General features: G+C 34.0%; 1 protein-coding gene across 1 annotated transcript in view; it reads left to right on the top strand.

Moving 5' to 3' along the window:
* The window catches only part of DNAI4 (dynein axonemal intermediate chain 4), a 124,586-nt gene extending 106,537 nt beyond the window's left edge, over window positions 1–18,049 (top strand). Inside the window, exons 14-17 of the mRNA XM_060023527.1 lie at window positions 6,900–6,998; window positions 7,644–7,870; window positions 10,660–10,816; window positions 17,873–18,049. Of these exons, the coding sequence (XP_059879510.1) occupies window positions 6,900–6,998; window positions 7,644–7,870; window positions 10,660–10,816; window positions 17,873–17,908 (519 nt within the window). The 3' untranslated portion in view covers window positions 17,909–18,049. The remainder of the gene's footprint in view (window positions 1–6,899; window positions 6,999–7,643; window positions 7,871–10,659; window positions 10,817–17,872) is intronic.
* Window positions 18,050–18,732: the final 683 nt, after the last annotated feature.

Raw genomic sequence — 18,732 nt, 5'->3', positions numbered from 1 at the left:
CAAGTCTACTACTGCTAATGTGGTTCAGGCCTTTATTACATTTCACTTTTATTACTGCAGTCATATTCTAACTGCATTCATTCTCAAATTCCTGTAATCTCCTTTTCACCTTGACTCTAGAGCAGTGGTTCTCAATGTGGGCAGGGAGGGGAGTAGTTTCCCATCAGGGACATTTCACAATGTCTTGAGATATTTTTGGTTGTTGCAGCTCTGGGGGGTGGGATGTGGGGAGGAGTGCTATTGGCATCTAGTAGGCAGAGGTCAGGGATGCCACTAAATACGTTACAATGCACAAGACAGCCACTGTCCTCCCCTGACCCAAACAAAGAACTAGCTGGCCCAAAACATCAATAGTGCTCCTTTGATTTCTTATTTGATTGATGTGTTATTTAGAAGCATGTAATTTAGTTTCCAAATATTTGGGGCTTTTCCAAGGATCTTGCTGTTGATTTCTAATTCAATCCTATCATGATCAAAGAACAAACTTTTTATAAGCTGAATCTTTTTGAATTTATTGAAATTTGTTTTAAAGCCCAGAATGTGATTTTTACTTGTAAATGTTCCCTATGCACTTGAGAAAAGTGTATATTCTGCTACTGTTGGGCGGAATGTTCTGTGGATGTCAATCAGTTTAAGTGGGTTGATGGTGTTGTTCAAGTTTACTATATCTCCTTGCTGATTTTCTGCCAATTTCTTCCATCAGTCATTGAGAGAAAGAGATTGAAGTCTCTGACAATAATTGTGAATTTTTCTTTTTTTCCTTGAAATTCTATCGGTTTTTGTTTTATGTATCTTGAAGCTTTGTTTTAAGTGCATAAGTGTTTAGGATTGTCACATTCTCTCGATTAATCAACTCCCTTATCATTATAAAATGACCTTATTTATAACTGGTAACATTCTTTTTTCTGAAATCTATTTAGTCTGATATTAATGTAGCTACTCCAGCTTTCTTTTAACTAGTATTATCATGGTTTATCATTTCCCATCCTTTACATTTAACCTATTTGTGTCTTTATATTTGGCATGTTTCTTTTAGGTAGCATATAGTTGTCTTGCTTTTTTATCCAATCTTACAATCTCAGCCTTTTAATTGTGATGTTTACACCATATTTATTTATTTACTTACTTAAAAAAATTTTTTTAACATCTTTATTGGAGTATAATTGCTTTACAATGGTGTGTTACTTTCTGCTTTATAACAAGGTAAATCAATTATACATATACAGATGTCCCCATATCTCTTCCCTCTTTCATCTCCCTCCCTCCCACCCTCCCTATCCCACCCCTCTATGTGGTCACAAAGCACCGAGCTGATCTCCCTGTGCTATGCGGCTGCTTCCCACTACCTATCTATTTTACATTTGGTAGTGTATATATGTCTATGCCACTCTCTCACTTTGTCCCAGCTTACCCTTCCCGCTCGCCATGTCCTCAAGTCCATTCTCTAGTAGGTCTGCGTCTTTATTCCCGTCTTGCCCCTAGGTTCTTCATGACCTTTTTTTTTTTTTTAGATTCCATATATGTGTGTTAGCATATGGTATTTGTTTTCCTCTTTCTGACTTACTTCACTCTATAAGACAGACTCTAGGTCCATCCATCTCACTACAAATAACTCAATTTCATTTATTTTTTATGGCTGAGTAATATTCCATTGTATATATGTGCCACATCTTTATCCATTCATCTGTTGATGGACACTTAGGTTGCTTCCATGTCCTAGCTATTGTAAATAGAGCTGCAATGAACATTGTGGTACATGACTCTTTTTGAATTATGTTTTCCTCAGGGTATATGCCCAGTAGTGGGATTGCTGGGTTGTATGCTAGTTCTACTTTTAGTTTTTTAAGGAACCTCCATACTGTTCTCCATAGTGGCTGTATCAATTTACATTCCCACCAACAGTGCAAGAGGGTTCCCTTTTCTCCACACCCTTTCCAGCATTTATTGTTTCTAGATTTTTTGATGATGGCCATTCTGACCTGTGTGAAATGATATCTCATTGTAGTTTCAATTTGCATTTCTCTAATGATTAATGATGTTGAGCATTCTTTCATGTGTTTGTTGGCAATCTGTATATCTTCTTTGGAGAAATGTCTATTTAGGTCTTCTGCCCATTTTTGAATTGGGTTGTTTGTTTTTTTGATACTGAGCTGCATGAGCTGCTTGTAAATTTGGAGATTAATCCTTTGTCAGTTGCTTCATTTGCAAATATTTTCTCCCATTCTGAGGGTTGTCTTTTAGTCTTGTTTATGGTTTCCTTTGCTGTGCAGAAGCTTTTAAGTTTCATTAGGTCCCATTTGTTTATTTTTGTTTTTATTTCTGTTTCTCTAGGAGGTGGGTCAAAAAGGATCTTGCTGTGATTTATGTCATAGAGTGTTTGCCTATGTTTTCCTGATAGTATCTGGCCTTACATTTAGGTCTTTAATCCATTTTGAGTTTATTTTTGTGTATGGTGTTAGGGAGTGTTCTAATTTCATTCTTTTACATGTAGCTCTCCAGTTTTCCCAGGGCCATTTATTGAAGAGGCTGTCATTTACCACTGTATATTCTTGCCTTCTTTATCAAAAATAAGGTGAACATAGGTGCGTGGGTTTATCTCTAGTGTTTCTATCCTGTTCCATTGATCTGTATTTTTTTTTGTGCCAGTACCATACTGTCTTGATTACTGTAGCTTTGTAGTATAGTCTGAAGTCAGGGAGCCTGATTCCTCCAGCTCCATTTTTCTTTCTCAAGATTGCTTTGGCTGTTCAGGGTCATTTGTGTTTCCATACAAATTGTGAAATTTTCTGTTCTTGTTGTGAAAAATGCGATTGGTAGTTTGATAGGGATTGTATTGAATCTGTAGATTGCTTTGGGTAGTATAGTCATTTTCACAATGTTGATTCTTCCAATCCAAGAACATGGTATAACTCTCCATCTATTTGTATCATCTTTAATTTCTTTCATCAGTGTGTTATAATTTTCTGCATACAGGTCTTTTGTCTCCTTAGGTAGGTTTATTCCTAGGTATTTTATTCTTTGTGTTGCAATGGTAAATGGAAGTGTTTTCTTAATTTCACTTTCAGATTTTTCATCATTAGTGTATAGGAATGCCAGAGATTTCTGTGCATTAATTTTGTATCCTGCTACTTTACCAAATTCATTGATTAGCTCTAGTAGTTTTCTGGTAGCATCTTTAGGATTCTCTGTGTATAGTTTCATGTCATCTGCAAACAGTGACTGCTTTACTTCTTGTTTTCCAATTTGGATTCCTTTTATTTCTTTTCCTTCTCTGATTGCTGTGGCTAAAACTTCCAAAACTATGTTGAATAATAGTGGTGAGAGTGGGTAACCTTGTCTTGTTCCTGATCCTAGTGGAAATGGTTTCAGTTTTTCACCATTGAGGATGATGTTGGCTGTGGGTTTGTCATATATGGCCTTTATTATGTTGAGGTAAATTCCCTCTATGCCTACTTTCTGGAGGGTTTTTATCATAAATGGGTGTTGAATTTTGTTGAAAGCTTTTTCTGCATCTATTGAGATGATCATATGTTTTTCCCCTTCGATTTGTTTATATGGTGTATCACGTTGATCGATTTGCATATACTGAAGAATCCTTACATTCCTGGGATAAACCCCACTTGATCATGGTGTATGATCCTTTTAATGTGCTCTTGGATTCTCTTTGCTAGTATTTTATTGAGGATTTTTGCATCAGCGATATTGGCCTGTAGTTTTCTTTCTTTGTGACATATTTTTCTGGTTTTGGTATCAGGGTGATGGTGGCCTTGTACAATGAGTTTGGGTGTGTTTCTCCCTCTGCTATATTTTGGAAGAGTTTGAGAAGTATAGGTGTTAACTCTTCTCTAAATGTTTGATAGAATTCACCCGTGAAGCCATCTGGTCCTGGGCTTTTGTTTGTTGGAAGGTTTTTAATCAAAGTCTCAATTTCAGTGCTTGTGATTGATCTGTTTATATTTTCTGTTTCTTACTGGTTCTGTCTCAGAAGGTTGTGCTTTTCTAAGAATTTGTCCATTTCTTCCAGGTTGTCCATTTTATTGGCATATACTTGGTTGTAGCAATCTTTCATGATCCTTTGTATTTCTGCAGTGTCAGTTGTTACTTCTTTTAAATTCTAATTCTATTTATTTGGGTCTTTCTTTTTTTCTTGATGAGTCTGGCTAATGGTTTATAAATCTTGTTTATCCTCTCAAGGAACCAGCTTTTAGTTTCATTGATCTGTGCTATTGTTTCCTTCATTTCTTTTTCATTTATTTCTGATCTGATCTTTATGGTTTCTTTTCTTGGGCTAACTTTGGATTTTTTGTTCTTCTTTCTCTAATTGCTTTAGGTGTTAGTTTAGGTTGTTTATTTGAGGTGTTTCTTGTTTCTTGAGATAAGATTGTACTGCTATAAACTTCCCTCGTAGATCTGCTTTTGCTGCATCCCATAGGTTTTGGGTTGTCGTGTTTTCATTGTCATTTGCTTCTAGGTATTTTTTGATTTCCTCTTTGATTTCTTCAGTGATCACTTCATTATTAAGTAGTGTATTGTTTAGCCTCCATGTGTTTGTATTTTTTACAGATCTTTTCCTGTAATTGATATCTAGTCTCATGGCGTTGTGGTCAGAAAAGATACTTGATACAATTTCAATTTTCTTAAATTTACCAAGGCTTGATTTGTGACCTCAGATATGATCTATCCTGGAGAATGTTCCATGAGCACTTGAGAAAAATGTGTATTCTGTTGTTTTTGGATGGAGTGTCCTATAAATATCAATTAAGTCCATCTTGTTTAATGTATCATTTAAAGCTTGTGTTTCTTTACTTATTTTCATTTTGGATGATCTGTCCATTGGTGAAAGTGGGGTGTTAACGTCCCCTGCTATGATTGTGTCACTGTCGATTTCCCCTTTTATGGCTGTTAGAATTTGCCTTATGTATTGAGGTGCTCCTATGTTGGGTGCATAAATATTTACAATTGTTGTATCTTCTTCTTGGATTGATCCCTTGATCATTACATAATGTCCTTCTTTGTCTCTTGTAATAGTCTTTATTTTGAAGTCTATTTTGTCTGATATGAGAATTGCTACTCCAGCTTTCTTTTGATTTCCATTTGCATGGAATATCTTTTTTTATCCCCTCACTTTCAGTCTGTATGTGTCCCTAGGTCTCAGTGGGTCTCTTGTAGACAACATATATACGGGTCTTGTTTTTGTATCCATTCAGCCATCCTATATTTTTTGGTTAGAGCATTTAATCCATTTACATTTAAGGTAGTTATCAATCTGTATGTTCCTATTACCATTTTCTTAATTGTTTTGGGTTTGTTATTGTAGGTCTTTTCCTTCTCTCATGTTTCCTGCCTAGAGAAGTTCCTTTAGCATTTGTTGTGAAGCTTGTTTGGTGGTGCTGAACTCTCTCAGCTTTTGCTTGTCTGTAAAGGTTTTAATTTCTCCATCAAATCTGAATGAGATCCTTGCTGGATAGAGTAATCTTGGTTGTAGGTTTTTCCCCTTTATCACCCTAAATATGTCCTGCCACCCCCTTCTGGCTTGCAGAGTTTCTGCTGAAAGATCAGATGTTAACCTTATGGGGATTCGCTTGTATGTTATTTGCTGTTTTTCCCTTGCTGATTTTAATATTTTTTTTTTGTATTTAATTTTTGATAGTTTGACTAATATGTGTCTTGACTTGTTTCTCCTTGGATTTATCCTGTATGGGACTCTCTGTGCTTCCTGGACTTGATTAACTATTTACTTTCCCATATTAGGGAAGTTTTCAAGTATAATCTCTTCAAATATTTTCTCAGTCCCTTCCTTTTTCTCTTCTTCTGGGAGCCCTGTAATTCGAATGTTGGTGTGTTTAATGTTGTCCCAGAGGTCTCTGAGACTGTTTTCAATTCTTTTCATTCTTTTTTCTTTATTTATAAAAATGTACTCAACCTTGTTAATATCCATATAAATGGAACTTAAAACCATTAGGTGTAAATAATTTTATACCTAATAGAATGGCAAAATCTAAGATTTCTGATGTAACCAACTATTGAAGAGAATGTGTGTCAAAGGGAAATTTTATATATTGCTGAATGTAAATCGGTAGTACTACTTTGGGAAAAACATTATACTTTATTGTGTAATTTAAACTACATATACAACATAACCTAGTAATTGCATTCTTAAGTTCTGGTGTATGCTAAGCAGTGGGTCTCATATTTCAGTGTACTTACAAATTACTTGGGAATCTTGTTAAAATGCAGATTCTGATTCAGTAGGTCTGGGACAGGGCCTGAAATTCTGCCACTGCACAATGCTCCCAGGTGAGGCTGACACTACATAGTCAGGACTTAGAGCACTGACTTTCAGACTTTTTGATTATGACTTAATTGTAGAAACTACATTTTAAATCCCTATTTGTTACATACATTTAGAGTTAAAAGATGTCTGAGACTCCATCTAGTTCAATCTCTCATTCCCAGCAAGAATAATTTCTTCAGCATTATGTACATAAATAGTTATTGTTAAGTCATTTGTCTTCTCTTTGACTAGTTCAAATGAAAGAACCCTTACTATTTCCCTGGATTGTTAGTTCCATTGTCAGGTAGCTCTAAATGTTAGAAAGTTTCTTCCTCATTTTAAGCCAGTGTTTGTTCATGTAATTTCTAGACAGGATACAAATTTCTACCCTTTATTCCAGCAAAGAAAAACGTCTGTATTTTCTTTGCACAGTAGTCCTTCAAGGTAATTTAATTATTGTAAAATCATGATAGAAAGAAAAAGACAACAATCAACTGTCTTCTAGATAGTATTTCTAGTTTGGTTCTTGAATTGTCTCTAAGAGATCTTGAATCATCTAATCTTCTATTTAGCACATTTACTAATATATCACAAGCAAATACATTTTGATTTTTTTGTGTTATAGGACACAAATATCTATTTGGCTGGCACTGAAGAAGGTCATATTCACAAATGTTCTTGTTCATATAATGAGCAATATCTAGCTACCTACAGAGGACACAAGGTTAGTTTAATTATAGTAGGTATGGAAAATTTTATCTTGCAATATTTCTGAAAAAAATAGTATCATTAGGCACAGCATTTTTTTATGCAATAATTTACAACTTCAGAGTTAAAAATACCAGCTTGAATTAAGTGCTTTCTTATACAGAAAACACCAATAACATGGGGGTCATTTAATTTGGCTTCTAGGTATCCTTGATTTCTTCTTGCCAGTTGCAGAAGCCACAATTTTTATTTGTTTCTAAGCGACTTTGCTTATGTTGACATGCTGATCCCAGAGTGAAATTGTCTCTGGCATATACCTATTCTCTACATTTTTTATGATTGTTCCAACTATGCTTTCTTCATTTTCTCCCTTATTTCTATTTATTTTCCTTAACATTCCTTATATTTTTAAAAGTAGTATAATATGTATTAATATTTAGTGAGTATTGTAGCAACTATATTTTTATGTTTCTGAATGGCGTAATTTAAGGAAGAGATTCAATTTATGGCCTTATTTTCAGCTAAAATAATACCCACACAATAATTACATGGTGTATAAGGTTTTAGAAATCTGAGCATTTTTAATTTGTTGGTCAAGTTTAAAGTATAAGAGGTTAAATCCTACTTACCTATGTATTTTAATTTATTTTTCTAATTCCAGGGTCCAGTATATAAAATAGCATGGAATCCATTTTGTCATGATGTATTCTTAAGCTGTTCTGCAGATTGGGGCATTATTATATGGCAACATGAGAATCTTAAGCCATTTTTGAGTTTTTATCCAACTACTTATGTTGTTTATGATGTTGCTTGGTCTCCAAAATCATCCTATATATTTGCAGCTGCAAACGAGAGCAGAGTGGAGGTTTGGGACCTTCACTTCAGCACGTAAGTGTTAATATTTTTCTTGGAGTTATTTCTAATAGAAGCAGTTCAATCTAAATGATACCTGATAGTACTGACATTGGTTAGAGAGAACTGTAGTTACTTTAAGACAAGTAATAGTTTACACTGTGAGAGTCCTTTGTGAATAAAGAGATATGCCAGGATAATAAATATAGTTTTGAACTTGCAAAGTATTATTTTATTTAAGAAAAACAAGGAATGTAGTATAAAATTATGACATGGGGAAAAAGTTTGCAAAACATTCACGTGGAAAGAAGGTGTTTTAACTTTTCAATATCTATGTTTGCTTAATTCTTGTCAGCTGTTCACTACTGTTTCAAATATTCTGAATTAATAACTGTACCAACAAAATTCATCCCTAGTGTTTCCACAGAAGACATTAAAATATGAACAAATTATTTTTTTCTTTTCTTCAACCAAAATAGTCTTTCTTAGTCCTTTTTGTGCAAAAATATTACAAGAGCAATTTAAATGGAAACACTGAAATAACATGCCAACATTTCAGAGCACATTTAAAACACCCAGATAATTCTTGAAATTACCATATTCTAAAATAGAATAATATATTAATGTTAATTACTTATACCATATGTCATTTAAAAATATTTGAATGAAAAATATTTGAATGAAAATAGATTACCTTACTCCATCTCCATAAACTTTTTGTTTTTGCGGTACGCGGGCCTCTCACTGTTGTGGCCTCTCCCGTTGCGGAGCACAGGCTCCAGACGCGCAGGTTCAGTGGCCATGGCTCACGGACCTAGCCACTCCGCGGCGTGTGGGATCTTCCCAGAACCGGGGCACGAACCCGTGTCCCCTGCATCAGCAGGTGGACCCTCAACCACTGCGCCACCAGGGAAGCCCTCTCCATAAACTTTTACAGGCTGATATAGGATATCATAACTAGCTTGAATTCTTTGTCATTGCCTGGTTTATGGAAGAATGCAGAGAGGCACTGTTCTAATTGTGTCTAATTAACTAAAGACTTTCTATAATAAGATAAAGAAAGGGAGCAAAATAAGTATTTTTTATAATATTTGCTTACTCTCTTACCTTGCTTTAAAACATATTTGAAGGGGCATGCATTTAATTAAAATTTCTTATTTTAAGTGTTACACCAAAGTTATGAGAGTGCCATCTAGGCCATCTATCCTTTTTAATATGAAAGTTTATACAATGCTGGAATAAAGTGTTTAATGGTTCTGTAATACTTATTCAATCAATATTTCAATATTGGAAAATATTATAGACCTTTAGGCAAGTTATTAGCAGATGAAGCATGGAAATGCATTCTTGTTTAAAATAAATGACATAAAATTCAATGGGTTTATTATTAATTGCAAATTTTTTCCTAGAGATTAATAATTTAGTAACTGGAAATTTTCATCATGGCTTGTTCTATAAAACAGTTTGACCCCAAAATCAAGGATTACAACACAAAGCAATTTATTTTTGAGTATGAGATGACTAAGGTAGAAAGTGGCTACTTAAATGATCCCACCTCTGATTTTATTTTTTCTAGTAAAATTGTAGTTCCCAGGGCAACATTTCTTCAGAAGTATGCAAGTGACTGCTGCTCTTATTTTATAAGGGTGTCAATGGATTACTTTGGATAACCAAGAGTAGGAAAGGTTCTTGTTCAGAGAACGTTTGAACAAGGTTTTCGATCTTGTTCAGATTCATTTATTTTTTAATTTAATTTTTAATTTTTTTAAATAAATTTATTTTATTTTATTTTTGGCTGCGTTGGGTCTTCGTTGCTGCCTGCGAGCTTTCTTTAGTTGCAGTGAGCGGGGGCTACTCTTCATTGTGATGTATGGGCTTCTTATTGCCATGGCTTCTCTTCTTGCAGAGCACGGGCTCTAGGCATGTGGGCTCAGTAGTTGTGGCACACAGGCTCAGTAGTTGTGGCGCACAGGCTTAGTTGCTCCACAGGGATGTGGGATCTTCCCGGACCAGGGCTTGAACCCATGTCCCCTGCATAGGCAGGCGGATTCTAAACCACTGCGCCACCAGGGAAGCCCGAGATTCATTTATGTTCCAGGGAGGGGTTCATTTGGATCAAAACATCCTTCTGTTAAGAGACATTTATTATTTAAGGAGTTGTATTAGGGATCTTCAGAGAAACTAAACCAATAAAGAGAGAGAGAGAGATTTAAAAATATTGGCTCACATGATTGTGGGACCTGGCAAGTCCCAAGCCGGCATGACAGGCTGGCAACCTGGAATTTCCATCAGAGGAGTCCATGTTGCAGTATTGAGTACAAAGGCAGTCTGGAGGCAGAATTTTATTCTACTTCAGGGACCTCAGTCTTTTCTTTTAAGGCTTTCAATAGATTGGATGCGGCCAACTCACTTTACGGAGGGTAATCTGCTTTATTCAAATTCTACTGATTTAAGTTAATCATATCTTAAAAAAAAAAAAAAAAAAGATACTTCAAGCAACGTGTAGACTGGTGTTTGACCAAACACTGGATACCACAGCCTAGCCAAGTTAATGCATAAAATTACTTATCATGGGAGTTTAAATTATGAGTTCACATCTTAATTGTGAACGGCTTTAATTTATTTCGTTGAAATTAGTTTATTGAAAAAATGAAAGTTTTGATTGAATAAAGAGTCAGAAGCAGTTTTTTTGCTTTTGGAAACACATAAAGAAGCTTTTGGTTTTTGTTACATGAAATCACAAATATCTCAGATTTCTCTTAGTCCATATCTAAAAAGAACATATTAACAACAACTAAATTTACAAATAAAATATTTCATTACAGTTTGGACCCTCTGATTGTGAATGTTGCTAACCCTGGAATCAAGTTCACAACTGTTCTCTTCACTAAGCAAACAGATTGCCTTCTGGTGGGAGACAGTGATGGACAAGTTGCTGTGTATGAATTAAGAAATATGCCCCCTGCTTTGGACTCTAACCGGGTAAGACTCAAAAGTCAAAATTTATGTCATTCTATGATTTTATTCAGTTGTAATTTTGTGGCATGGAAGAGATTTACATTTCTTAAACGTATGTTAAGTGTGGTGCAATGGAAAGAATGTAAGTCCCAAGAGTTGCTACCTACTAGGCGTGGCCCCTACTAGGCTTATTTTCTTTGAGTCTCACGTTCTCTATCTGTAAAATTAAATAATGTTGTTGGGCAGAATAATTATAAATATTATATGAAAGAACTTAAAATTGTCCCTAGTATATGGTTGGGACTGCTTACTGCAAATATTCAAAGACTTTTACAAAAAATATTTTTAGATATTATCCAGTGTTCCTGAAATTGGCATTTGTTTCTGTTGGTTTAGCATTATCCTCTTCCCTTACTCTGATTTTCAAATATCAAAACTTTGTTGTAAAACTTTGACAAGCAAATCCGTATTACTAGATGCCCATTATTTTAAGAATTATTTATGTAATTATATATTTACTTATTTATTGTTTTAAAAAAATTTTAAATTGAAGTATAGTTGATTTACAATGTTATATTAGTTTCAGGTGTACAACATAGTGATTTGATATTTTTATAGAGTATACTTAAAGTTATTATAAAATATTGGGTATATATCCTGTGTTGTACATTATATCCTTGTATCTTATTTATTTTATACCTGGTAATTTGTACCTCTTAATCCCCTTCTCTTATCTGCTCCTTTCCCCTTCCCTCTCCCCACTGGTAACCACTGATTTGTTCTCTCTATCTATGAGTCTTGTTTCTGTTTTGCTACATTCATTCATTTGTTTTATTTTTTAGATTCCACATATATGTGAAAACATATAGTGTTTATTTTTCTCTGACTTACTTCACTAAGCATAATGCCCTCCAGGTCCATCCATGTTGTTGCAAATGGCAAAATTTTATTTTTTTATGGCTGAGTAATATTCCATTGTATATATACCATATAGATGCCCATTATTTTCAAGACAGCTTTTCAATTTTTTCTGTTTATGTTTACATTTCTATTTTAAGGAGTAATCTGGTAATTATCATGAATATATCAACATGTTAAAAATATTAAAAATATGTACAAATCAATAAGAAAAAACATTAAGACTCCAATAGAAGCATGAGTAATGGTCAGGAACAGTTCATTCACAAAAAATGGCTAGTAAATATATTTAAAAATTTAACCTCACTAATAAAAAATTGTTAAATTAAAATGTGATACCATTCTCATATATCAAATTAACAAAGTTTTTTTTAAATTGGACTACTTATTCCTGGCAAAAATTTGATAAGATAGGTCCTCTCCTATACTGATGGTTGAAATAGAAATTGGTATAACTTCTTTGGAAGCAATTTGGCAATCTGAACCAGAATTGTCCACTTTTGAGACTCTGTCCTACAGAAATATTCATAAAGGCAATCAAAGAAATGAGTTATAGCATATTTTGTGATGGGATGAGGAAAAAAGAAAAAGAAAGAAAATGAAAGAAAAAAAGAGAAAAAGAAAAAGGAAACAATCTAAATATTGAACCAGAGGGAAATATGACCAGGAAAGTCAGATGTGTTGATTAGATTTGGGGCACATGTCAGAGGTGCAATTCTACCCCAACCATATGGACTATAAATGTTAAACAAACAAACAAGCAAGCAAACAAACAGAGAATACCTACCTACATACATACTAGCTTGCTTGGGACTTTGTACTTGTCATTCCCTCTCCCTAAAATCCACACAGTTTGTTCCTCTACCCACTGCAAGTCTTTGCTGAAATGTCACTTTCTTAGTGAAGTCTTCACTGGCCACCTTATTTAAAATTGCAACCTCTACTCTTGCCCACACTCCCTATTCAATACTCTTCCATAACTTATTTTTCACAGTAACACTTACTTGGTATATACCATATTCTTTATTGATTTATTTTGTTAATTGCTAGTCTTCCACAGCTAGATTATAAGTGCCACGTAAACAGTGAATTTTGTCTCTTTTGCTCTGGGCTATATCCCTGTGACCTAGTACAGTGTCTGGCTTGTAGTAGTTACTCAATAGATGTTTTTGAATAAATATGCATTGAAAAACTAGAGAAAAATTCAACATATTAGAAGCATTATTTTTTAGGGGTAGGATCATGAATGAATTTTAGTCTTTTACTTATCCATTTTACAAATCATTACACTACATAAAGTAATTTTAAAAATACATTGGTCTCCTTACATAACAGTTTTAGTCTGCTCTGAGATGTGCACCCCTAATGGCTTATTTTTTCCATATAAAGCATTTTAATATTTTCATTGAATGCAAGATATTTTTGCATTCAATGAAAATATTCATACCGCAAAAAAAAAAGATTGAGTGAATATTCATACCGCATATTCATACCGCATATTTTTTTGTGGTATGAATATTCATACCGAATATTCATACCGCAAAAAAAAAAAAAGATTGAGTGAAAAAAAGATTGAGTGAATATGTGCAAAGTGGTTAGAACTGTTGCTGGCACATAGTAAGCTCTCAATAAATCTCAATTATTCTTTGTATGATTATTATGTCAAAATTAACATTTTCTGTTCAGAATTCCATATGCCAAGTTAAATGAAACAGATTGGAAGAAGAAATTTCCAAGATATATAAAAGACATTTAATATCCAAAATGTATAAAGAACTCCTACAAAACAATAAGAACTCAATTTTTTAAATAGGCAACGTATAAAATATTAACTCAGAGTAGAGGAAACTAGATTATCAAATAAACTTGTGAAGCAATATTCATTCTCACTAATAATGAGGGGATGTGCAATTAAAGTTATACAAGATACCAGTTCATATTGATCAGATTTACAAAAATTAAAATATTAGCCAATATCAAGTATTAGCAGAGTTGTAGGGAACTAGGAATTCTTTTTTTTTTTTTTTTTTTCCCTGGTACGCGGGCCTCTCACTGCTGTGGCCTCTCCCGTTGCAGAGCACAGGCTCCGGAGTGCAGGCCCAGCGGCCATGGCTCACGGGCCCAGCCGCTCCGCGGCACGTGGGCTCTTCCCAGACCGGGGCACGAACCCGTGTACCCTGCATTGGCAGGCGGACTCTCAACCACTGCGCCACCAGGGAAGCCCAGGAATTGTTATGCAAGAGTCATGGGAATATGTCAAGATTCTCTTGCACATGTGTACCAGGAGACATGTATAAGGTAGCAATGTGAGTTTTTTTAATGTTTCTTTTAGACATAGAGAAGATTACTCAGTCTAGATTCATTTCAAACATTCACATTCAAATATGTTACAAAATTTTAAAAAAACTTTAGATCACCTTAAGCTCTTACATTTAGATTATATATTTTATTATTCTAAGTCTAGGAAACTTTAATACCTACTTTTAAGTGAGGTTTTGTAACAATTAAATTTCTTTAAATTCTTTAAATTACATTTATGGATTTAATATATTGGATTTTTAAGTACTTCAATTGTCTTAGGGCCAACAAATCTCAGATACTTAAGGAATTTTTATTAATTTAATATATTTAAAATATTGAATATGCTGAATCTTAAACTTTCCTAAATGTTTCCATGCTCTTTACAAGTTAATAATATTTAAATCTATGATTACAAGTCTAAATCAGTTATCTAATCACACATTAAAATTAGAATCACAAATTTATTTGTTAGACAATCAAATATGACAAATTCTTTTATATGTAATGAATATTTAAAATTCCAAATATGTACAAATTCCTTAATACAAAAGTATTAAAATTACCTGTTTGATTTGCTACATTATTTCTATACACAACTTTTATTCTTCTCAGGCTAAAAATATGTTTCCCCAGTAAAGAAACAAGTGAAACATTCCAGGTAGCTTTGGAGATTATTTTCTCAACTGGCTGAGATGCATATTGACGGTAGATGTTTAAGGGCATTTTCCAGACTACCTTGGCTGCCAGGCTGAGCCCTATTTTACAGTTGATTTGCCAATGCCCTCCATATGGAGTCGTCTCAAAGCCCGTGTCTCCTCAAGTCTAATTATATATTACCAGCATATTCCATCTTCTCATGGAAGTCTGCAACCCTGAATGTGTTGCTGCATTACTTGATTCATTTCAGTTCATTTATTGACTGTGTCATTAATTCTAAATTACTACAGTTTTCCTATCTGGTAGGACTATAATTGTTCTTGATGTTTAAATGACATCTGTTTGGATTCTGTATATCTCCCAGGGCTTTGTTTAATTTGTTGGTAGTGGTCTGAAAGACATGCAAATTAGAAAAGAATGTTCATAACAGCTTTGTTTCTACATTGATAAATTGGAAGCAATCTAAATGATCATCAGTGGGAGACTGGATAAATAAAATATGGCATAATTACATGAGTGATTACAATACAGAAGTTTACATGATATATATTTCAATGTGTCAATATGACAAATTTTGAATAAACCTTAAAAAACACAGTGTTGAGTGACAAAAGCAAATTGCAGGAAGGTAAATACAATATGTTATGATTTATGTAATATTATTTAAACACAAAAATCAAAATTATGTCCTTTACTGGCTCTATTTATAGTTAGTAAAAGAAAAGAATATAGACTGGAATGTGAAAGAAAAATGTTTCATTTTTGTTTTGATTTGAATCAGAGACATCTTTTATTTTGAGCAGTATGCTCTGTAAGCAGAAGGCTAAGCTCAGAGAGTCTGAATGTTTTTGACAAACGTGTGTGTGTGTGCATGTGTGTTAATGATTTCAGTGCTGCTGAGCAAAATTTTCTTTTAACAAATATATTCCATACATTAGTAAATAAATACAATTTCCTAATACAAATAAGTTTTTCATTCTTTTTGGCCATTATATTTTAAAGGTTCAGGGTTATATTTCTGAGAGATTAAACAAAAAATTATTAATCAGGTTTTTAACCACAAGCTTAACTGATACGCTTCCTCCTTAGCTTTTCAGAGAAGAATTATAATCATAAAAGTAATTTAAAGTCTCAAAGTAATTAATGTCAAACCATTATTTCCCATCAAGGTGTCTTACCGAGTAACATTATGACCTACAATTTCTTCATTAATTTTAACCAAGAGTTAATCAAAATTTTGGAAGTCATATGATTTCACTATATAGGAAAGATGTACATCAAATTTATGATAAAGGCTGCCTCTGGGAAGTGAAAGATGAGGGAAGAATAGGATTGGGGAAGGGTACAAAGAGAATTTCATCAGTAAAATTTTATTTCTTTTATTAGAAAATATTCAAGGCAAAGATGATGTTTGTTGATTTGGGGTAAATATGTGCTTCACAAAGGCAAAGTACCAGACAGCCCACGCATAAAGTGTACTGGAGCAGGGTTCACTGAGGGAAACCCACGGAGAAGGGATCAATAGCAATTTTAGGACCACAACACCCACTCATATTCTCATTGCCCATCACTTTCTGTGGCCTTGCACAGCAGGAGAAGGACTTTGATCCTTGGGCTGTGGAGGAGGTTTTAAGTGACATAATTTCTGAAACTCTGGACCCTCCCAATGTGATCAAGGGTCAGAGTATTATTGTGATAGGACATGGCAGAACATTGGCTCTAGCCCTATCCTACTGACTCAGGGCTCATGGTTAGGGGTAACATCAGCCTGATGCCTGACATGAACAGGCAGTTGGGGTCCAAGCCTTGCAGTTATAACTTTGTGATGTAGCTAGCTGTTGACAGGATTTACCACCACATTAGCATTTATTGTTTGTTGAAGCACCAACTCCTCTCCTGGTGTGATGGGGTTTGGTTGATGGGGGCCTAAGTCTTGCATCGAACAGAATTATGGCTTAAGCACTTGGCAGAAGCTAATTTCAGTGGCACAAACCAACTCCTTTTCTGGAGGCAGCCTGTAGAGAATCACTCCTAAATACTATATCTACTCTTATGTTTCAGTATACAAATGTTTGCCATCTTTTCCTCTGTACTTTTGAGTGTACATTTTTTCCCAAATTAAAGGGAGAACAAAAAGATAAGTGAAATTGTCAAAAATATAAACACACACACACACACGTGTGTGTGTGTGTGTGTGTGTGTGTGTGTATATACACACATTAATGTTGAGAGACACTGAAGACAGAAAAAATAGACTGTTCATTCAATAAATATTTACTGAGTATACACTATAAGACAGGGTCTGTTTTAGGCACTAAGAATACAGCTGTGAACAAACTACAGTAATGATCTACTACGTTTGCCCAAGTGACAGACTGAACTAGATTTAGGTGGGTTTGAGAAGCAACTTAGCAACTGATTTGATGTGTCACAGCTTAAAGGATGGAGAAGTACCGAAGAGTATAGTATAGGTTAAAAGGCAGGAACTGACTTATGTATTATCTAAGGTGTTTATAACTCTTTAGAGTTTATAAAACACTTTCACCTACATTAGCTCATTCACCTCTTACAACAGTTTTTGGAAGTGGATGTTAATATTTCCATTATGCATTCAAAGAAACTAAGATTCCCAGATATCAGTGATTTCCTCAAGATCACCTATATGTGATAGAGAAGACTCTGGTCTTCTGCTTCCAATTCCCATCTTTTCACTATGTCTTTCTTGAAAACTCACCTCCCATCTTTGGTTTCATTTACCCTTTTAGTACAAAGATCATTATTATTAAATGAAATACAAAATCCACATAGAAATTCAGACATTTTACTCTCTCTAAATCAAACACTACAGATCAACAAAGAGCTTAAGATAGCATCAAGACTAAAAGTTATTTTACAGATGAGAAAACAGATTTAGGCATTAAAGCTAAACAGGAGCTGCCAAAATTGTCCCTTTACTGAATCCTTATAAAATTGTTTTTCAAACTTCATTAAGAGAATCTCTCATAGGAAAGAGCAGGTTCATGCTAGGAAGTAAATGTTATTATTTAAACTTACCTTGGTTTGTTTCATTTTACAATCTTATTGGATGCCCTTTATATGTGTATCACTAGCTTATAAATTTTAAATGGCATTTTAAAGACTACTTTACCTCTTAATTTGTGTTTTATTGCATTGTAATTGTGTGACTTTTTTTTTTCTTTTCAGGGAGATATAATAGATACTTTGCTTGGGCCCAAGTAAAATCAAAGCATAATTCATCATCAGTAGTATCTTTTTTGTTGTTGTTTAAAGGAACAGTGTTTAATATCCAATAGTCTGGTTTGTATGCAGTGAGCTGGGATTTTGATTATTGAACACAATATTTGATGTATAACTTCCATCTAAATTTAATATAAACTTAATGAACTTTTACTTCAGAAAATGTGATTAGTTTGTGATTTAAGCTAATTGTAAGAGTTTTACTGGGTTTTTCTTAATTTTTAAAAATTTATTTCTATTCTTTTTCTTAGTCATAGTCCAAGTACATATATGTACTTATAAAATATCCAGATAAGTTAGAAATTGTTACACCTTTAGAAGCAAAGCTTGGAAAGTATTAGAATTATTTAAACCAGAATCTTTATTAAGACAAAGTTCCATACACTTTTAAATCTTCTGCTGTGTTTTCCAGGGTTTATGAATTTTGCAGGTGTTAGTATTGTGAGAATACTGGATTTTCATACCCAATTTTAAATAAGAATTTTATACTCTTAGATCTGAGAGCTGAAACTATAGAATATTGTTAGACTATTTGACAAACAAAAGACATGACAATAAATGTCAGAATTGCATTGTTTGGCCAGCAGGCATCATACACTCAATTCAGAGAGAATTAGTCTGGGGCACATCAGGGCATCCTCCTCTGCATCCTTCAGAATCTGCTCTGGGTTTTAAGCCCAGACTTAAGTGGACCCAGAGATAAAACAGAAGTCCCTGGTCTGTAGTTTGCATCAGGATGTTATTTTGTGAAGGGTTCTAGAGCAAGCTTGTGGAAATTGGAGGAGTGGGAGGCAGCAACTCCTCCA

This window comes from Delphinus delphis, chromosome 1 (genome assembly GCF_949987515.2).
Source record: "Delphinus delphis chromosome 1, mDelDel1.2, whole genome shotgun sequence".
Classification (NCBI taxonomy): Eukaryota; Metazoa; Chordata; class Mammalia; order Artiodactyla; family Delphinidae; genus Delphinus; species Delphinus delphis.
The sequence above is the reverse complement of the archived record's forward strand: the minus strand, read 5'-3'. Positions and strand labels throughout refer to the sequence as shown.